A 23,572-nucleotide genomic window follows, 5' to 3' on the forward strand; every position below is an offset into this window, starting at 1 on the left:
GTGGTGGTGATGTTGTTTTGCACTGCACTCTCATAGAGGATGCTGGGAGGTTTTGATACTGGAGCTGGGTTCCTTCCTGCACCTCAACACGGGTCATATGGACTGCCATGATGGGTCTCACACACAAGAAGAATGTCTCCTTACATCGAGCAACTTGCACGTGAAGGCGTTGCGCCAAATTTTGGGTCATGCCGTAGCTGATTATAGTTGGATTTTTCCCCTTATGAAGTGTAGCATGAGGAGCAGATTACACACAAAGATGAAAGTATGGAACTACTAAGAGTGGAATAATGACTGACAACTTCCATCCACAATGGCAGTTTGAATATACAACTTTTTTTTTTGTAAGATAAAAAAGGCATGACCTTTGAAGATATCTTTCCTCTTTCCTACAGAATTGCCACTTTTGTCTCTCTCTCTCGTCCGACGAGTTGCAATGATGTCTGATTGTGTCATCCATTGTTGGCACCGCTTGACTGGGGGCACCCGATTTTGTGTCAAATCTTACTAAATTCCACCTGCGCCGACGCATTGAATCTCCCCTCGTGGGGCACAGGTCGCTGCAGTCGCAGAAAGGCATAATCGCTGGGGCGTGATCAAGTGGCCTATTAGTTGTTTTCCGGCTCAATGCATGAACTTGAACTTCCATTGACGGTCTGTAGTCATGCAAAGAAAAAGAAAAAAAACGGACATGGGAGAGAGACGTGAGGAAGCATGATATCACCTCTTAAATGCAGAATGTAGTTTCAGTTTCCAAAATAATCTGTAATGGCCTAGCATTTACAATAATAGTCTTGGCATTCATATTGCTAACTGATATTAGATTTGCCCATCATTGTAAGGGTAATATCAGTCAATTTCACAAACACAAATTTTTATCTACCACATCAATCAAACACTTCATTTCGTCCTCATATTTAGTGAATGTATGACAACTTACTAAAGAAACGGACACTGACAAAATTTCCTCCTCAACCCACAAATATCTTGTCCCTTTGAACTATCACTGCCATATGAACCTGCTCATATCATGTACTGCAAGGAGTGACTGATCTGATGGTCCCTGGGGAAGGCTAAAATTGGGATTGGTAAAATATTTATCAGGCGTCTGTCGACAGATAATCATTGCAAATACCACAAGTGGTACATCCCCCTCCCAGCAAATAACGGACATGCACCGACATCACCGCACACTAGAATATGTGAAACAGGATGTACAGGGCCGATTCATCAAATTACCATACCAGCTTCTATTTGCTGCATGGCCTTCAAATGATGCTGAGAAGACAGATGAACATTCCCTCTGGGGAGAATATGTGACACGGACCGTCAGCTGGGTGCAACATTGATTTCCACAGCTGAAATATTGCACACGACCCACTGCACATCCATTTTGTTTAATGATGTTTACTGTAACGTTCATGGTAACAGGGTTGGGTATTTTTATCTTGAACACCTTTTTTTAGAATGGTAAGATTAGGTGTTGTCTTTAGAGTCCCCTTTTCATTTCTTAAAAACCCTGTACACACTCTTTACTTTCAACTCTAATAACTTTAAAGGATAATGCTACTGCTTCAAAAGTTAGAATTAATCATGGACAGAATGTGTTAATTAAGCATGCTTAATTTCAGCTTAATCTGATCATCCCTTCATTGTTGTTACTCCAGTGGTTTGCATCCTGTTTTTGTCCCATTCATCCCACAGCTAGCACAGCTTAGTAAAGATTAAGTGCTTGAATACTAGTAGATCCTGTGCTTCAGAACCTCTTTTCTCAGTTCACACTTTTCCTGAGAGTGCGCTTTCTTTCCAATATTTAGATAGGTTAGGAGAGTCCATTTAATTTGAGTTATACATCATTTTAAAGCTGAAAGTCTGCTCTTTCAGAATATGCTCTTAACTAAAAATCCATGTCTGGCGACGTTTTGTTGGTTTTGTGATGCAAGGTCACATATGTTATATTTTTTTATCCATCAAAGGCATTTTCACATAATCATATGTGCCCATTCTACTGAAAGATATTGAGTGAAATGGACAAGTATTGACCCTATAGTGACCCCTAACCCTATGAATACCAATTGACCCTGTGATTAATTATGCACCAACTTTATCAGTATGTTACCTCCTCAGCTCTCAACTGGACCACCACTATCATTGTCACAAAATATTTTTATACAGCTATATGTAAATGTAATACTATCTGGTTGTACCCAGTTGTACCACTCTTGGACTCAAAAGAAGAAAGTCTCTGATATGAACACTAATTGGATTAGGCCTCATACATGTATGCCTCCATGAGAGTTACCTGGTCCATTCTAGCAACTTTGTCTGCATGTTCCCCTCCCCCTCCACCTGAAAATGATAGCCAACTTAGGTAAACATCTAACATGATTGTGCATTTTGGGTTTTTGAAAGATGGATGTATCAAAATAAATATAGAACCTTAAAGGACAAGTTCACCTTCATTAAAATAAGGATTGAGAGAATGCAGCAATATCAGTAGAACACATCAGTGAAAGTTTGAGGAAAGTTGGACAATCGATGCAAAAGTTATGAATTTTTAAAACTTTAGTGTTGGAACCACTGGATGAGGAGACTACTAAGGCTCGTGATGTCATATGAGTACAACAGTATAAAGAAAATGTAAAGAAAATTCAACATTTTTCACTTTTTTCGTATAATAAAAGAGCACTTGACTTGCCTCTTTCTAAAGGCAATGGGAATAATATTACCCATAACATATGTCAGTAACGAGTCAAGGGAATGTGTACTTTCTTCAAAAGATGAAATTTTGTGAAATTCTCTTGATATTTTTCTTATATTGTTGTACGCATGTGACATCATACACTGCAGTAGTCTTCTCATCCAGCGGTGACTGCACAAAAACTTCAAAAATTCATAACGGATTGTCCGATTTTCCTCAAACTTTCACTGATGTGTTCTACTATTATTGCTACATTCTCTCAATCCTTATCTTGATGAAGGTGAACTTGTCCTTTAAAGAGCAATTTGACTCCTGTACACAGTCTGGATGCCTCTGGTTCATGCACACACATGCATTACAAATATATATTGGGGCTCGACACTAAACAGTTTTCTCTGGTGGCACGTCTTGGCCACTAAAATCACTACATTTTGACCTTTTTTGGGGGTAAAAAAAAATGCACGGGATAAAAATAAAATGAAGTATACAATTTAATTTTGAATGTAATTTGAGCCTCCAAAAGATATCCCTTTTGGATATTTGGTGGTCCAACATCAATTTTGAGTTGCCCCATACCACCAGGTCAACTCTAATGTTGAGCTCTTATAAATCATACATATCTCACATTGCGGGCAGCACAGAGCTGGATTGAGTTAAAAGAAACCCAATCCCAAAGCGCAATGTGGATTGAGCGAAAGCAGAAAATTTCCACAAAAATCAACTTTTCTAGCTTAATGGCAGAGCACTTGACTAACCGCTTTCAGAAAGCAGGGGGAATAATTGCTACCCTTAACATAATATGTAAGTATCAAGTTGATGGAACGTGTAATCTTCATGAAAAAATGAATTTTTGTGGAATTCCCTGTATATTTTCTTTAAATTGTTGTCCAAACATAATGCCATAACCTCAGGTAGTCTCATCCAGCGGTTCCAACACCAAACTTTAAAAATTCATAACTTTTGCATCAGTTGTCTGATTTTCCTCAAACTTTCGCTGATACTGTATGTTCTACTATTGTTGCTGCTTTCACTCAATCCACATTTCTCTTTGGGTTTGGGTTTCCGTTAATATTCACAGCTCTACAGCCATGCGTGGCTCTTTGAGGCCACAGGGGCACTTACGAAGGGCGTTCTCTGGCCAAACTTGGACCAGAAGGTGCAGCGGCTGACGGACGTCCGGCTCGTCTTCTCGTCGAAGCACTTGCACGTCTCGAAGGGCGGCGAGTAGAGGTGGAGGCTGCAGGCAAAGTCGCTGTGGCTCGGGTTCTCCACGCGATGGAGACCCTTGGAATCTGAAGGAGGCGGGAGTGGGGGGGGGGGCACAGGAGAGATGGAGATACACAAAGTGAAGTGACATAAATAAAGAAAGAGAGAGAGAGGTATGAGGCTCAGTTAAGGGTCTGACACTTTGGGCACTGTTCCTCATGATGAGTTTTGTAGTAGTCATTCAGTCAAAAACAAGCTGTCTTCCTGGGGATAAGGGTGGATTGGTAGTGTAAGCAATCCTGCCTGATTGACCATAATCAAAGAAGCCTATTGCATGCTTGACAAAATTAGATTTCCTGTTGTAGTCCAAACAAAGCACGACCTGAAATATATGAACGGGCCCGAAATTGATCATCCCACCCCCAGCCCTGTGTAAACTCTAAATACACTTAATTACATTTCCTAATAAAGTCGCATCAGGCGCTCACTGTGGATAGTCTAATGGCATCAAATTCAATAAGAGGTCAATGGTTTCCTCACAATGGGTCTGCCATTTCAAGTGCGTGCAAACAAGAATATTGAACTCGATCCAACTGGAAGTGCGTCAGTGGCTCGCTTCAAGCTTCTACAATCACTTGCAAGCAAACCAGCACAGATGAGTATTGTTGTGTTAGTGAATAAAGAGGATTATTCGAAAGGTGGAACAGGGATGTCCATATAGTATACTGCCAGCATGTCAATATCTGAATTCTAATTACATTATATATAATGATAGTTATGTGACTAGACTTAAACTGGCTTTATACCCTAGGTATTTTATCGTGTACACACCAATTGTGAGTTTGAATAAATTGTTAAGTGAAACAATATGCTGCACCATTATGATAAATAAAAAAAAAATCCAATTACAAAAACAAAAAATCATGCTTGTACAGTGCTCTTCTTACTTTATTCTCCTGCTAACAAACAATGAATTCCCAAATTTTCCTTTCAATGATACAGAATATTATATATGAGGAGAATATGAAAATGACATATAACAACCGGTCTAATACAAAACTCTTATATGATCAGCAGCAGAAGCAGTAACAACTGATTAGTGTTATCATCGGAATTTAAATATCAATATTACTATCATCATAAAAGTTTCTACTCTTTTTAATATCACTGATGTACCAGTATATACTAATACATATAAAACCTAAAAACTTCACAGCAGTATTTATTTTGCGAATTCCTGAAATGAACAGCACAAGAAAATATTGCTGCCCATGATGCAAATGCACAGCATCTCAAAGGTTGAAACTCACTAACTTTTTCTTCCATTGGCAGTTCCAAAGAGATAATTTTACTCATTTCTTATTTCCTCGCCACAGGTTTCGACCCACACGTCGTCTTTCAAATTCTGACATGCAAATTTTCATTCTTGAATATTCCATGGTACATATGAACAGAGATCCCCCTCCCCCCCCCCCCCCAAAAAAAAGCACAGACATACTGTAACACCACAAACATTCACTAACTGGACCTGATGGCCTTTCTCACGACATGACACTTTTGCGTATTGCCGCTGACATTTAATGCACTGCATAACAAAATAAAATAAATAAAAAATAAAAATATGTGCATTTTACTTTCACGAATCTTGGCTCCTCGCAAAGTTCGGGGAGGTTTCTTGGCTCCTCACAAAATTTTGGGAAAATTTCATTCCCGCGAAAATTCGCAGTTTTACAGCAAGTCTACCTACCATTGATGTAAGCCACTTGGTCTCTCTCGTAGTCGTTGGTGGCCAGCTTGGTCATGGCGACCTTCTTCTTGGTCTTGTCAGGCCAGGCATACATGGTCTCCCTCAAGGTGCCATCCAGGATCTTCATGAAGCAGTGAGAGTCCGAGTGACTGTGGATGGAGCTGCGGAAGGATGAACGGAGAGATTCAAAGTTACATCAGTGGCGTCAACCTCACACACACACACACAGTGGGAGATCCCACACAGAGAGAGGGGAAAAAAAAGAGCAAAACAAATAACCCAACCCCAAAAATAAACCCTGAATACATGCGGAGCTCATATTTACCTCCCCCCCCCCACATGTACACATACACACACACACACACACAAATAAGGATACTTAGTATGCTCTGTCTACAAATGAAATAACTTAGACATCCGCAGTCACTTCTTGAAATTGGAAAATCCAGACAGAAAAAAAAAACAACGTTATAACAATTCAACGATTACATTTTTCTTTTTTTTTCTTTTTTTTTTTTTTTTGCTAAACAGTGATTTTGGTCTCAATCACACAATACAAGAGATATGATGTCTCTGGTGAAAGTTAGCATTTGATTGAATATCATGTCCTGGAAACCTTGAATCAGAGTTTGCCTCAGACTCGATCACTGTTACCAGATGTCACTTTACTCCAAGACCAAGAAGTTTCAATGCAAATGATTACTCCTGCAATAAGGCAGATATCTGGAATAAAATCTAATATCTTCTAAACATTAAACTGTGCCACAATATCCACAGATTCAGTGAGATGTTCTGAAAGATTAATCCCCATGATGCAAATTGCAAAAGAAAAAAAAAAGGGGGAAGAAAAAAATAGAAAAGCATGACTTGTGACTCTGAGTTTGTTGAATTTCTGTCCTGAAATCCATTAAAGGGAAGGTAAACCCAAAGAGCAATGTGGATTGAGTGAAAGCAGCAACATTAGTAGAACACATCAGTGAAAGTTTGAGAAAAATCGGACAATCGATGCAAAAGTTATGAATTTTTAAAGTTTTGGTGTTGGAACCGCTGGATGAGGAGACTACTAGAGGATATGACGTATGAGTGGACAACAATACAAAGAAAATATAAAGGATATTCAACAAAAAAATCACTTTTCTAGAATTATGAAAGAGCAGTGGACCAACCGCTTTCAGAAAGCAGGGGGAATAATTGCTACCCTTAACATATGTCAATATCAAGTTGATGGAATTTGTAATTTTCATGAAAAATGGATTTTTGTAGTATTTTCTTTATATTTTCTTGATATTGTAGTCCACTCATATGTCATAACCTCTAGTAGTCTCCTCATCCAGCGGTTCCAACACCAAAACTTTAAAAATTCATAACTTTTGCATCGATTGTCCGATTTTCTTCAAACTTTCACTGATGTGTTCTACTAATGTTGCTGCTTTCACTCAATCCACATTGTTCTTGGGGTTTATCTTCCCTTTAAAGATCCCACCATGCTTTAATTCTATAATCGTAGTCTGGTGCATATCTGGTGGATAGGTTTTGGGGTTGTCTCATGAACGAAGCAAACACCTCTACATCCTGACTAATGTACAAACAACCTGAATCATAATGATCATGCATTTGGCACACTTGGTACAGAGACATGAAAACCAATCATGGGAGGGAAGAGCATTTACAGCAGTGGCACAATGGTGTTTTTTGTTTGTTTGTTTGTTTGTTGTAATGTTGCTGTCAGCAAAAGGTTTGTTTTCTGTTGTGGGGGGGTGGAGAATTACAAAAATCAAAGTATAAAAGAATGCCGACAAAAGTGTGCAAACATGAGATATCCAGCTGGAATAACCACCTGCATTAAAAGACCTTTAACATTTTTATGTTCATACACCTTTGTTTGATCCATGCAAATAGAAAAATAATGGACAGATGATGAAAGAGTTGACACGATCAGTTTTAGGACTCGGGAAATTATGCAATCCACCCACTTAAATTCACTTTGTACGGCAACTTTTTATTTTATTTTATTTTTTTTTTTTGGTCTGGACATGTGATGTTGATTCTCTTTACACTTCTAAAAGTCATATCTAAGTCTTCCACTAGAAGTCTAAGAAAATGCCGTAGTATCAATTGTCAACATTCTCTCTATCTCTCTCTCTCTCTCTCAAAAAAAAAGATTACACAGTTGTTTTTCCGCAAATGTAAAAACAAATGCATTTTAACAACTTTTGTAGACACCTTGATAGCTATCTATATATCTACATGCAACTGCACTTTGTCATTTCTTTTTAATATACCTACTCTTTTTGGATGGGGGAGGAGATGGGAACCACTTATGAATAAACTTTTGAAGGAGGAGAGTGATGGGCATTGTTACTTAGAACAATAATACCAGGGTATCAAACTGATGATACTGTTTGATATCAGGACATTCATGCACTTGTGGATAAGAAACCAAATTATCAGTCACGACTCAACAATAAAATCCAAGCACCACACTTGTGAGTTAAAGATTAATTACTCTTTTATCTGGGAATAATCAATTCACTGAGAGGGTGAGCGAACAACTTGCACCATTGGACAGCAGAAGAGACTACCATGGTGAACATGTAATTTCTAGCCTGATGGAAACAAAAGTATGATGTACTATATATGCCAAATATTTCAAGAGGTTTTTATTTTCATGAATTTCATGAGTCAGAGGCTGTTCGTGAATTCAAAACACATGAAAATATTAACTCTCATCCCAACATATGTGTGACATGTATGCATAATACATTTCTCTGTTCAGCACTCACTTTCGTATTCACTCCGCAACCGCAAATTTAACCACTCCTGACATTGTCCAGAAGTCTGGGATTTGTGAAAAGTTAGACTCGCTAAACATTTGGTGTATACATTTGGTGTATACATTATTCAACATCCAGCAAGTCTTGGGTTAATTGCACGCTTTCACCTCACCACAATGACCGGGTGACCGAGTCGTGACACGCCAGTCTCCTCTGTGTCAATTCTGTATTATCCAAACGGACGAACTCAAGGATCATAATTTGTATCTGCCTCGCTGCTTGACCAGTACCCTGACAAAGATCTTTTAGGAAGTGCTTACACCATTCTGTCTGGTAAATATCAGAGGGACCCCTAATCCAATTTAAAAAAAAAAAAAAAAAAAAAAAAAAAAAATCAGAGAGACTGCTACTTTCACGTTCATTTCAGGAAGTATGCCAAACTAATAAAGCCTTTGAGAGGACAGCCCGATTGTAACTTTAAAGGTGTGAAGACTCACGGAAAAGTTCTGTGATGCCACTCAAATGTGCTAGCAGGAAGGACATGGCACGGGAAAGGTCCACTTCAGAGTTAATGATTATTTAATGTGCATGCAAACATGTTAGTAGGGTAACAAAATAATGAAGAAAAAAAAAGGCTGGCTTTGTTCATGAGATAACAGGTATCATGATTTGAAAACAATCACAACTCAAGTGGGCATTCCATATCCTTATCTCTGAATGAGAAAAGATTTCTTGCCCCACTTAAGATGACCTCCCCTACTAGTGCGCATAGAAAATCTTTAAAGGCTTTCCACGTTCAAATCCTCAACATCCTCCCACTGGTTTGCGAATACAAAGTAAAATGTCACAGCAACTATATTCACTATACTTCAGAAACTGAAACCCCTCCATTTAAAAAAAAAAAAAAAAAGATAATCACTGCCAAATTGTAACAGCTTAGATAAAAATAATTGGATATAGATGATATATAATTCTATTTGTCATTTCATATCATTTCTTTTGCTAATTTGTTGGTCAATGGGAAACTTGTGGGAGAGATGACAACTTAACAAATCATCTCATCTCGTTTGTTGTACATGAGTTGGGGAGCAATAAAACTGCTTCATGAAAATGAGAAATACTTGTTACAAATACCATTGCTTTCTTATTTCATTTCAAACTAAAAAACAGTGAAAAAAAAAATTGTCAGCTTTTATTCCATTGATCAGAGCCAGCCGGAACATGGACTGGCTTTTTTCCTTTAGTTTATCTCCCTACGAAAGTTGTCGTGCCCTGTCTCGAGGCAGCGGCACCAGAAGAGTCCCATCCACTCACTCTCTGCAGCCAAGTGCGATGCAACACGATCCTTTTATTTGATCTCCTCTTTAATACTGTGCCATCCCCCGCTGGGCATTCTGCTGTGATTGAATATTGTTGACAGTTGGCCTATTACCATACTTATCTATATCGAGGAGATCGTAGAGACTCCAGTTGCACAAACAAAATACTAGATGTGTTATTTTGCTGATCTCACAAAAAAATAATCTCCAGGGCTCACCTTTGTTGAGACATTCTATCTCATTTTGTCTTTCATTTATAAAGGGGTATCTCATAGTTTGAGTGCTTCTGTTTAATCAGCGTTAATGCCTAATTAATAGGTCATACACAAAAGAAGTATGCACACAAACATCAGCTGAACAGAAAAGAAAGACTTTGATATTATTCACTGTTGTTGTTTTTGTTGCTATCTTCAACTCAGCACTCTCTATCAGTATCATGGACAGGCGTATCATTATTTCAATAAATCAAATTCTTTTGTGTCATACTCAATGTGGAGATAAGCCAATCACATTTTATCTTTCTATTAATTCTAAATAGAAAATGACTATTGAAAAGGCTCCCACTTTTCCACTTGAGTGATACACTGTAATACGAGATACCACACTGACTTTTAAGATGGCATCCCAGAAAACGATACAGTCTTCACTGGCAATAAGGCTGCACTTTTCTTAACAGAAATATATGTACACTGTAAAATAGCATAATTACCCCCATAGGGCAATTACCCCCCCCCCCCCCCCCTTAAGGTTAGAGTTAAGATTTGGGTTAGGGTTAGGTTTAGGGTTAGGAATTTGGGTTAGGGTTAGGATTAAGTTCAGGATTAGGACTGGGATTAGGGCCAGGGGAAGGGTCTGGGGTAGTTGCCCTAGACCCGTAAAACAGTACATTTGAGGTGGGGCCTACATAATATGCCACCACATACAAATCACTGTCTTTCCAACTCATTATCGGCAAATACACTAAAGACTTGTTATCAAAAGGCATCAAAATTCACATTAGTGCCTCACGTGACTGTGACCATTATCACTGTATCATGAAGACATGAAATGCATCAGGCTGGTGGTTTTGATCCCTACCTTCCTTGGCTCTCTCCCCAGCAGAGCACCATCAAGTTGAAGCGGCCGTTCCCTTCATCCACCAGATTTCTTGTATACCTGCAAACCAGGGTTCAAATGTGGTAGAGAAGGGTGAATGAGGAATACGTCAGGACAGAAATAAACAACAGGGCTTCTTGCTGCTGCTGCTGCTGCTGCTGCTGCTGCTGCTGCTGCTGCAAGAGGGAGATCTGGGATACAGAGAGATACTGGATTTATGGGGGCAAAAAGATTGTCTTTGATAAAGGCCAGTTCATGCAACTGCACAACAAGTCAATGACTGATTGATAGATGACAAACATACAGTAAATGTGTGTACATGTATAACTGGATGATACATCAGTTACACAACTCCCCTATTAAATGCATCATTCCTAAACCAAAGAACATCATTTATTCTTTCTAAATTGTTCAAGATAAGGATTTTGTAGCAAAAATGGATGGCGAGGGATTCAGAGATTTTCTGATGTCATCCACATCTCGGTGTACATTTGTAGGGACAATGACCAATAACGTACATCTTTTATTCAAACATGTTGATTTATAGAAAGCATAAATTTCTGGCATTTTTGTCTGATTTTAAATTTCAGCATGTGCTCTAGTTTGATTCCAATTTTGTTTGAATTCAAGAGTTATAGTGTTGGTAGCAGTCACTTTAAACTTGAAGCAGACTTTCCCTTCAACATCAAAGCAGATCTTTGCAGCATGTGGTATCACAGGTGACTGTTATGGAAGACAAAATCAAATTGAATTTTACTTGTAAACAAACCAGACTGCTGTTTAAAGGGCTTAATATTGTCATCAAAACGAATTCACTGCAGACATTCTTTTTTATCATATTTGCAAGATTATGACTGGTTGTGAATTTCAACCATGTTGCCCTGATATAGGCACATGTCCACACAGATAAGTACTATGAGAAAGCTCAGGCTGCCAACGTTGTACAGATCTACATTGCTCTTGTGTCTAGACAGCATCTACACAACATGAACAATTGTACATTGTAAATACAAAGAAATGTACAAATGCACAGCTGTCTCAGTGAATCAATAATACAAACAATTCTAGTGGCACAATATGGACGCCATTTGGGAATCTGTAGGAATGAGAAAAAAAATTAAACAGAACCTGGCAATCAGATGTGGACTCTGGTCATGAAACATTGATTTTCCTCATTTTCCTAAAAGGACAAATTCACTGCATCGACAATTTTTTACATATCTGTAAATAATCCAGAAGGATAAACTTCCTCCATGCAGGAGCATTTGGTAAAATTACATGAGATGTCATGTACTTCTCAACATAATCAGCTGATTTTTCATCTAAAAAATAGGAGTACCCCATCCCCCCCCCATCTGCACACCACCACCAACCACAAAAAGAAAGAAATACAATGGTATAGACTGTATTTGTAAGTACATACATAAAGCAGTAAAACAAAGTGCCAGATAAGAACACTCTGAACAAAATGAAAGTGCTATTTATAACTATGTAGGATTGCTAGGGCAAAGTGAATGTAGTCAAACCTACTCAATGAATGTGACATTAAAGTCACTTCAGCACGATACATTGTACTCTTAACATTTCATGGATAAAATACATGGAAGCAAAGTTTATATTTTCTCAACAGACCCAGTGCTCACTACATGGCATCCTATTTCTGCTTAAAGGGTGTGTACAGTTCTGGTCGAGGTGAGGATTTAGCTTTTAACGTCTTGCGAGATATTCAGAAACCACTCTATGAGATGTCAAAGAGAATGCAGTTCTAAGGGGTATCAAAAGTTTATTCGATGAAAATCGGTTTTGAAATGGCTGAGATAGCCTAAAACAAGGTGAAACAAAGAGATCCTAATAAAGTTGTGGCATGTCGCCTTTTATTATTGGCACTTTTTTGGATATCTCAGCCATTTGAAAACCGATTTTCATCAAATAAACGTTGAATCCTTCTTAAAATTACATGCTCTTTCATATTTCATAAGAGGCTTTTCACTATCTCACTTAGGAATGTTCAAAACATGAATCCCCACCTCAACCAGTACTGTACAGTCCCTTTAAGATCAGCCATAGGGCCATCATGCACAAGTGTAATAATAGAAACATTGTATGAAACACATTTTAACAAAAGAAATAAATATACAACGATCATATCAGTATCACAAACTTTGTGACAACAAGGAGATGGAATCTACCATTTGTAGTTTCAACCTCCCTGGTGAGGCATCGTAGTTTGATATTAATCATAACAAGAAAGCAGGTTGAGGATTTTTCCACAAGCAAATCTAGATTATGAGACATGGTGCTATTTCAACACTGTCAAAGGATGCTAATATTTAGGGTATTTCATACAGACATCAAATCCGTCCTACAATAAAATATCATAACTTCACTCACACATGTGGCAATATAGCTTCACTCTCACACACCCATAAAATTGCACAAGTTGTAATGAGTAATCCCCCTTGATTTAAATTTAATACAAAAGGTCAAGAGAGAAAAAAGTATTGATATAAAAGTCAGGCAGCATTTCCAGCATGTAGTATATGAAGTATCTGATAATGGAATGCAAGGCAGTAATTACAGTGGCATGCTTATTGAAAAACTTAAGAATTCTTCCACATTCTTTGTTTGTGTGTGTTTTTTGTTTGTTTGTTTGTTTTCTTATTGGGGGGTGCACATTTACATTGAATACTTAACAGCAAAACTTCTGAAGTGACTTCATGACAATCTACTTTTAGCTTAATTATGCACACTACAGTATGGATAATGTCTTTACTGAACCCTGTGACATTTGACCAAATCATTCATTGTCTTCACCTGTTAATAATCACTATCAAATGTTTGCTGGTAATATTCATGTACACTGAAACATGATGTCAACAAGCTATTTTGATACACCGTAAAAATATATACGGTATATATACATTATATATAGGTGACCCGCTACAACAAAAGGATTTGAAAGTCGGGGGAGGACAATTTTCTGAAAATGGCATGACATTATTCCCTTATTTTTCTACTTTAATTTCATATATAACACAACTCATAAAAGAACTCGGTTGAGGAGATATCCATGATTTTATTAGCGTATGTCAAGTGGTTGTGGAAATCAGAGTTTAGAAAAAAAACGCCTTCAAAGTTTTCCTTCCGACACTACCATGATCAAGGGGAGGCGAGACAGTTTTCACTGCTTGACAATAGAAGGTATGCTCCTAGCGACCTCCGCGATGTTCATTCAAGCTTAGCGCCAGCGGTCTATGCACAACCAATCAGTAATCAGGATGCCGCGCACTGACCAATAAGATTACTCCCTCGTTGCTAGGGGCGGAGTCTAGCTGCGGCGCTAAATCCAAATCTTCGGACACATTTCTGTTACGCTGAAAGTCGGAAAATCATGGCCCAGAAAAACGCTGATTTCTTTCCTTCCCTTTGATCAATTAGCTTCGAAATTTTGGCAGATGATAGACAAAACATTAGACTACAAAATTATGCCCAAAACAGAAATACTATTGTTTTGGCCAATTTTGATGATGTGACTTCAAACTCGATTTTCTCGGCTCAGCCGTCAGCGACTTTAGGATCCTTTTGTTGTAGCAGGTCACATATATATATACATATATATATATATATATATATATATATATATATATATATATATATATATATTTATATTTATATATATATATATATATATATATATATATATATATATTTTTTTTTTTTTTTTTTTTTTTTTTTTTTTTTTTTTTTTTTTTTTTTTTTTTTTTTTAGCGGGGGGTGGGTAAGCTCTCTGATACATGTACATTTGTACTGTAGAGTGCTAGAACACGAGAATGGTACCGGTACCAGTACAAGTTTAACTATCAGAAAGCAACCTGAAGATTTTTCTCAGCAAAGAAAAAGTGTCATGTTTGGGGCGTGGCAACAGAACATACCAGTATCTATTACAAGGCAACCAGAAGATTCTTCTTACCAAGAGACAAGTGTAATGTATAATAAATAAGTGTTATGTTAGTGCACATTCACATTTATGCTCAGTTCTTTGCCAAGTTTCTGATAGGTGCCAGCCCTCACATTTGAAATGGTTTTTGCTGAAGCAGTGAACACATGTGATCAAGGCAAGTATCCAACCTGGAACAATGGAGACCTTGCAGTAACTGGCTCATCAAGAGTAATGGATGCAATGGTTTGTTACAAAATCAATACAATGCATCATACAATCCTCCCATCTCCAGTTAGAAGCCATTCGAGAACTCTTCTCTCTGAATTCATCATGACAAAACATTGCCAACAATGGTCACGTAGCAGGCTAAGCAAGGCTTGCCACGGCTTTTGTGCCAGCACTTGGGAGTTCGGAGCAACCTTTGTTATGGAAATTATGTTCGCTTTGAAGATTTGAATGCATGTATGAGGAGAGAGGGTTTTTCCTGGGCACCAATCTCATCCATGAAAGTGAACACAGTAGTAATGAAAGTGACTGAATACAATCTGGATTTCTCAAGGTAACCATGTGAGGCATTAAGAAGAGGGGTATTTAAGATACAGTACTCAAATTGGAAGGTCATTCCACTTTTTGGCAACTAGTAGATTTAATAAGCCAGTTTGGAATTAGCTTATGGGCACACTGGTACGAATTACCTATTTTCTCAGTCAGTTAGGGGCACTTCATTCGTTTTCAGAGCGACATAATGCATAAAGCTTGCTCGACGTTACAATATGGAATTCATCAGTTATGTTGAAGCCGAGGATGAACTTGCGCAGACCAGATGACCAGAATGATCATTCAATTAGCACTTAGGAAAGCATCCATTTCACTATTTTGCATTGAACGTATTAACAATCTCTCTCTATTGATATCGCCAAATACCACTTTTGCTGTCAGGTGGATGTGCTGGCAAGAAGCATTCATAAGGATTACATGTACATGAATGATCATTACATCGCAGATGCTTATTCCATTATCCCAGTGAATATCCAACAGCCAACATGCCTGTTGGTACAAATGACCCTTTTTCTGCTCATGCGCAAAGTGGATCTTCGAACCGGCTTTTATGTGAAAGTGCAAACTTCCTCCGCAGTACTTACAAATGTAATTCTTGGTGTCTCAGAAGAATTGTGTCATGAGATAAAGGCTGCACAATGGCTGCTGGGGGATGAGGACTTCTGCATATGATTAAGATTTGATGCATGTACAGATTATAGGACATCATGAAAAGGAAGTATTTCAAATATGATGCATTTGTACACTGGGAGCTAACTATGAAGAAAGCACAGGCCAGCCGTAACATGAATAGGTGTTTTGTTTTGGTTTTTTTTTTTTTTGGTGTGTGTGTCAGTTACATGTATTTACAATAAAAGTAATCGAACAAGTTTGAAGATGTTGCAATTCGTTGATTTTTTTTTGTTTGTTCTGAGAATGGGTACAATATTACGTATATATGGCATTAAAAAAAAAAAAAAAATCTGTGTGGGATGAAATCAGGGCGTGAATGAATTGCTCAGCAGCAAATCGAGTCTGGTATTTCTATCTGAAAGGAGGTTACCCAACCGGAATCGTAATGTATACACGTATTGTTGGATTAGTGAGATTGTTTATTGCCACAGCGCTGTAATCAGGTATCATGTTTCTCTCCTGTTCTTGTGGTAGCAGAAAAGCCAACGATATATCATGAAGAATGTGTGCTTTTATATATTGCATGAGTGCTCAACCGCGCCCACGAAGGACATGCTTTCTGTCACCCTTGGTGTAGGAAGTACAGGTGCATGCATTGAATACATGCCCCGTATGGTCTGATGGATTCATTACAATGCATGCAATGTTCTAACTTACATTAACCCGTTGAGGACCAGTCCCGAGTATACTCAGGCAGGTGTCTATGGGAAATGCATGTTGTAGCAAAATCAGTCCGTCCTCAACAGGTTAAGCTCCCTGGGTAAAGACAGCAGTTCATTTTGTTCAGCGGTAGGAACCATGGGAGTTCTGTGGTCGAAACCATTACAATGCATACCACATGACACTGGGTTGGTCCAGCCTCGAGCATTCAAGGGGTTTTCACAATGCATTTTGCCTAGATACAATGTACAGTATGATACAAAGTTAAATGTTGGGAAACTTGGGAGGAATGCACTTTTTATGATCTATCGCTGTTTGATGGAAATTGCTGATAGGGCGAGTTGTTTGTGTATTTGTACATACACGCAAGTGTGTGTGTGTGTGTGTGTGTGTACCCCAAGCTCCAGCACAAAGTGTATTTCACTTTCAGTCTGACTGAGTGAGCACAAGATGCATGGGATGATGTGTTTAGCATTTATCTTTGGAAATACGTTGTGGATGAGTACTGTGAGTCACAGCACCATCTTCTTAGGCTATCGTCATTGCAGTGACGTACACAACACAAACACAGGGTACTGCTCCTGTTTTCAAACTACAACAAAAACAACCGGTTAGAACTGCTTTGAGCCATTGCCAACCTGCCTGGCACTCTGTGCTTGGAGCAGTCTTGGCCATCACATGCCAGGAATCTAGATGATTCTCTCCTCTCTGATTGGTCAGCTGGGTGAGGCGTGTCAGGGGGCTCGGTACCCATACAGACCACAGAGATAGTGTTGGGTTGTGAGTCAGGCTGTAATTCACTGGCAATGTGCCAAATTCTGCTTGCCCTCTTTACTTTCCATCCAAATTTGATGATGTTTACAGTTTGAAATACTTAACCCGTTGAGGACTCAACTGGTATATTTTGTATGTATTTAACAATTACTTAATGATTAAACTGATTAACTTTTTTTTACACTGGTTGTTTCTATCACTAACTGACATTTCAGAACTATTTTGAAGCACTAAAGCTGGGTTTTTGTTTCATCTGCAAATGGTAAACAATGCCTCTAAGCCTCCTGGTCCTGAATACAGTGGTCACCTGTTAATTGGGAACAGTTTTTATATAGCGGGAAACTTGCTAATTGCGACAAAACTTGATGTAACAAATTTTTCATGTGTTATTTCCACTACTAAATCAAAACCATAAACCACTTTAACGGGAGAAAAACTTGTCTCCCGACCCATCCTGATGAAGTACTTGTAGTGACCACGGTACTTCTAGAGTGTGCATTGTATGAATACATGTACTGTATTAAGCAAAAAAACATAGGTTTGAGAATTCAATGTTAAACACTTCGTAATCTGGAATCTTGAATCTTGATCCTGAAGTGGTAATCCCTTTTGCAGCTCACTCTGGAAGCTACACCGGGATGATGTGCATGTGTGCAGTCAACGGCATAAAAGTGATAACCTCTAAGTGACTTCTCTTTATGTGTTCACTACTCAATATTTCCCCCATGATACAAAGTACTTTTTCAACAAACATTGGATATGAAAAATTTATCATGTCCGGCAAATCACCACATGAGGGTAATACAATGCACTTACATACAATGTGTATTCAATTCTAAAATCTATACGTATGCAATATTGTACAATGCATGTTTACATGTACATATCAACGGTTGTACCAGCTTGTGAACATCTTGCCCAGAAATGAATTACTGTGTGAGGATTGTTCGGTCAAAAAAGTGCATGAGGGTGAATCATGCAAAGTAATTTCTTCTAAACCTCAGTTTGAGAGCAAACAATGCAAACTGATTTTACCGTATTAAGTGGTGCACAGCATCTGTGAATGCAAATTATGGGATTCATGAATCCATCTTTCATTATGTGATGCTGGGTCATTTTCTGGTATACACACTGTTAATGTACAATTTACTCGTCAAAAGATTTGTTTGCATCAATATAATTTGTACATATAGTTGGTTATGGAATCCATTGTTTCACAACCACACTTACGTACATTGTACATGCTTACGGTACTGAATTCCTGCTTGGGATGCGTTTGTGTGTACATAGCAATTTGCATGCCATTATGCTGTTTGCCTGACCATTACTGTAAAAGTGGATGATTTCCACTCAAGCAATTTTTCGCGCTCAGCTGGGTAAGATGGATTTGATGTGTTTTTAATTCCGAGGAATCAGGACATTAACTATTTAGTGTACTTGAACGTATGGCATGCAAAAATATTTGCATGCTTTTATTTTCTCGCTAGCGCCTGGTTGCGCGAAATGCACAAAAGTTTCCACTCTTACACTACAGTATGCCTTTTTGTATTAAAATACTCTATTATGCATTAGAGTGCAGTAAACTGTAATTTGTCTGGGAAATGCAAAACATGTTTTACTCTTGTACATACTTTACAATACGGACAGTAGTTCTATGGTAGTATATGCAGGGTGGTCCAAGAGGGGTTGGAGTACGTCAACCTGCAACATGCTCAAAAGCCAGCAACATGCTTTGCAACAACCCTGAGAATTGGCAACATTCTCTAAATTTTAATGTATTCAAACATGTGAAAAATATGGTCAAAACTTTAGAAACAGCAAACTACTTTAAAAATTTGTGTGCAAAACATGGAACAGAACAATGAGAGTAAGCAGGATAAAGAGAAATACATCACAAAATATTACACACTCGTGATGTGTGCTCGGCACACATAGAGTGTATAATTTCTCCAATATTTTCATATTCAGAGCTTGCAACCGGGGTCACATTTCAACTTGTTGACCACCCTGCATATGATAGAGTGACAATGAAGAGACATACATCTTGAACTTGATGTATGCACAAAATCACTTTTTGTACACTGGATTATAATTTTTTTATCGGGGGGTGGGGTGGTGGAATTAATACCCATTCGCCATAATGATATTTCTAGTTTGTACGATAATCCACCTGGTTTACACGCTCAATTTGAAATTGTATTATTTGTTTTCTTTTATGTTCAACTACTCCCTGATGTGCTTCCTTAAGTTGGTTGGGGAGGCCCAAGGGTCATAGTGATTTTGATTGCTTTTTTCCAACCCGGCTCCTTAGGGAAGCTCAACAGGGAAAGCCTGACACTTTGTTTTCTTGTGTTTTGCTTGTTTTATTTGTTTCTCTGTTGTCCCTTGTATTGTTTTGCAATTACCGAATAAATAATAATAATAATAATAATACGGCCTACCATAAAATGTTGCTGAAGAACACTGGAGATTTCAAGTTTCTTTTCTTTTTTTTCTATAACTGTTACTCGTGTTTGATATAGTAGTATTTTCATTTTCATCTCTGTCTGCTATCAGCATGGTAAATAAAATCTGGCACACTGGTAAACATGAATGTTTACTTTGTAAGAATGCAGTGTGGAGTGCCAACATAACAATAATCTGTGCATGAACTTATTTTCACACAATGTTTCAAGGATATTTACAACACCTCAGTTTACTTACGTGTAGATGGTGTCTGGGCATTTGTGATGCAAAACGTGCATAACGTGACCACGTATAAAATACAGACATCAAACCTATGGCTGTACATTGTACATGCATTTTGATTGCTCTTGCTGCAGAGTTTACATGAAGTGCATCACACGTACAATGTACATGGTACATAGGTGTCCTAAATTTCATCTGTAGCAGTTTTAAAGAATGATACCGTACCCATCTTTTGATCCACTAGTCACCAAGGCTCTTCATGATTACTGTACAGTTTACAACTAGGTGACATATATTTGGGAGCCCACTATGCATTACATAATCACACTTGATAATAAAATCATCTGTTTTTTAGAGTTTAAGAGGTTGCCAAAAGACATGACATCAAATATGCCTACGTTGTACAATTGTATTTAGGAGCACTTTATATTTAAGGAAGACTGGAGATTTTTTTAGAAATTGAGAGGTGGGTGACTACAATAGGCCAGGAGAATTCCACAAAATCTCATATTTCTGAAAAGTACAAATTCCCTCAGGACTGTGTATTGTAAGTTAAAATTTGTTACTGACATTTCTGATAAGGGCCATAGCTCTCCTGCCTTCTTGCAGTAATTACTTTTGTACATGGATGGCGGAGGTTTCCACAGCTTCAAGAACTTTTTCAGAGTGGAACCTCAGTCCTCGACCAAAGTCCTACATGAGGTCTGAACTTTTCTTCTACTGCATTGTTTCCTCAGAATGGTGATTGATATGGCCTTGAATGATCTTAATGGGTGTGACTGGGTCAATCGCATACAGGAACCATGGTCACATGGCTGGCCAATTAAAAAATGTGTTCGGTAACACATCTTAATCTCTTTGCAAACACTTCATGGTAGAACAAAATTGTAAAGAAATTTTGAACATGTTCAAAATTCTCTGAAACAAGGAAAATTCTAATTTTGCAACAATTAAAAAAAAAATGGTCTGTGAACTTTTATATATTGCACCTGTAAAAAAAGGCTGACAAAAGCCAAATTCGTAAGCAATGTTCACCTGCATTTGTCGGTCAGTTAGATAGGTAGAATATAAAAACGTTGACTAAGCAAACACATTTTAATGATAAGAATTAGATCTAGAAGTTTATTCCTAATGAGCTTAGACTTTCAACTCCGAGTTGTGACTTGCCTGACCAGACCGCTGTGCAAACAGCAGTCTGACATGTACTAGTGTTTAAACGTTGTAAACGACCGTCGCTTTTGACGGCAAGACCACAAAAATGTCTTTTATTTTGTTTGATTTTAACAGTAATACCACCCACCTATATCGTATTTTGCTGATGGTTGAGTTGAATTTGGTGTTGTGTTGGTATCCAAACCTTATTGTTGAATTTTTCGGAGTAGATTGTGCGATGATTCACAAAATCAACGAACTACCACGAACGCTCAACCCGAGGTACCGTGGTAGCATTTTACGTACGCCCGTGCGTTTCTTGTGTTACGTAAAGCTTGTCATCTTCTACGTACATGTATTTCCGCGCGTGCTGCTCTCATGATTTGACGTCACTTCCGCTCCGACTAGCTCATCCACTTCCGCTCCGACTAGCTACATTGTAGTATAGATGAATGATTGCTATTCAATAACACGCAGAAGATGAGGAGTGAAGCAATACAGACGCTTACAGAGCTGATTTTAAGGACGGATTTCGGTGGGTTTTTGACGTAATTACAAAAAATACGCATACCGATTATTGAATGATTATCATAGATTACGGGGATTCCTTATATTTTAGTTTTCCACGATTAATCATGAAGGAAACGTACACCCACCGCTGAAAATAACACGTCTGTGAAGGAGTAGAGGTGCAGCCGCTGTTGCTTTGCGACAAGCGGCTGCGTGTAGTTAAGTTGTGACGTGCTGTAATGTCTCTAATGATAGATTCATCACTCTCTTTTCTGTGCTATACAAAGTGTGGCTGTCTATCAAAGTCAAAGGACATCAGTTCCCTGTGACTTGTAAGTGGGTTCCAAAAATTATTTTCATATCATGTCTGATTCTGATAATTGACACATCAGGGCCCATAGTCGAGTAAAACCACCAGTTTTCAGAAACTTGTTCACTTTTCTGCAATATTTGTTCAACTAAAATAAAATGATATCTACAGCAATATTTAACTACTTTTATCTCAATATCAATTTTGTAAATACATGACAGAATTTCACAATTCCCAAATTGATTCTACATTGTACAGTATATCACCTTGATGATCCAACAGAATCCATCCATCCCCTCCAGAATTCGGACGCGCACTACATGTAGAAACCTATACGTGCTCAATGACATGTAATTGCGCATACAAGCAAGGCCTCTGAGCTGGAAAAATGTGCTGCGCCACACCTTGTTGGCGCAATGTTACATGTGGGACATTGCAGTGCCCGTATGGATTCTGGCGAGTCGGCACCTTTGCATTTAACCCCTAGCCCTACATACGTTTAGGATGGCATTCTGAAATCTACTACAAATGTAAGTTTCTTTCAAAGCATTTAATTTACACAGATTTATTTATAACATTACTGCAATAAAGAAGTCATTCAGGTTTGATATGACAAATGCATAGATCTAATGGAGTTAAATTAGACCTTATGGTAGGCCCTATAACATTTACATCTAAATACAGTAGAAGTTAATATTCTGAAAATGAGAGGGCATTGAATTTAATTTACAACTTAATTTATACCGTATACGACTACCGGTATACTTTCCAGAGGCCAGACAAGACAGGTGAATGGTGAATATAGTCTAAAATTTAAAGGAGGATACAGGTGAATTGAACTTGAAGTTAATAAATTCAATTTGACTTTAATATCAGATTCAGAATAATAATAATTGTATTTTTAGACCAACTAATGTTAGAAATTCAGTAGAAATAAATTAACTATTTATTGGAGTGAAGTTTATTAAAAATGAAATGATACATCATGGCCATGGCATGGCCCGTGGGAGAAAAAAAAACCACAAAAACAAACCTGTGATGGTCGAATTCCGCGAATTTGCTCCAATCGTCTTCATTGCTGGTGTAATTTTCCATCACCATCTGCACATTATCCACATTCACTTTGTCTTCGGCAAAGAGGATGTGTAGGCTCTCGATGAGTTCCTGGAGTGTCTGTGGCTTAGCGTTGAAGGTTTGCTCGACTTCCATTCTGTTTGTTGGCAATGATAGTCTTTCCAAAATTTGAATCTAGTTCTTGTTGGCTATGATATGACAAGCCAACAATATCAGCGACAAATTACAACAAACAGTCTCGACGAAAGTGTCGGTTCCTGAGCTGAATGAACGACAACGCGACGAAAAGAAGCGGCTCAGCAAATACGGTTGGCTGGAGTGGCGGCTGCTGGGAGAGCTCCGCGCGAGAGTCCCGACGTGGATGGTGTGACACTGATGAACCTCAGTGAGAC

General features: G+C 38.2%; 1 protein-coding gene across 1 annotated transcript; it reads right to left on the reverse strand.

The window, feature by feature from the left end:
• Positions 1-23,531, reverse strand: LOC140237646 (cysteine dioxygenase type 1-like). Its single transcript, XM_072317572.1, has 5 exons — positions 23,140-23,531; positions 10,825-10,902; positions 5,655-5,815; positions 3,824-3,993; positions 1-656 (listed from the first exon to the last, which is right to left on the reverse strand). The coding sequence occupies exons 1-5, from the start codon at positions 23,313-23,315 to the stop codon at positions 609-611; spliced, it is 633 nt and encodes a 210-aa protein (XP_072173673.1). The 5' UTR covers positions 23,316-23,531; the 3' UTR covers positions 1-608.
• Between the last annotated feature and the right edge of the window lie 41 nt (positions 23,532-23,572).

This window comes from Diadema setosum, chromosome 14 (assembly GCF_964275005.1).
Source record: "Diadema setosum chromosome 14, eeDiaSeto1, whole genome shotgun sequence".
In the NCBI taxonomy this organism is placed as follows: Eukaryota; Metazoa; Echinodermata; class Echinoidea; order Diadematoida; family Diadematidae; genus Diadema; species Diadema setosum.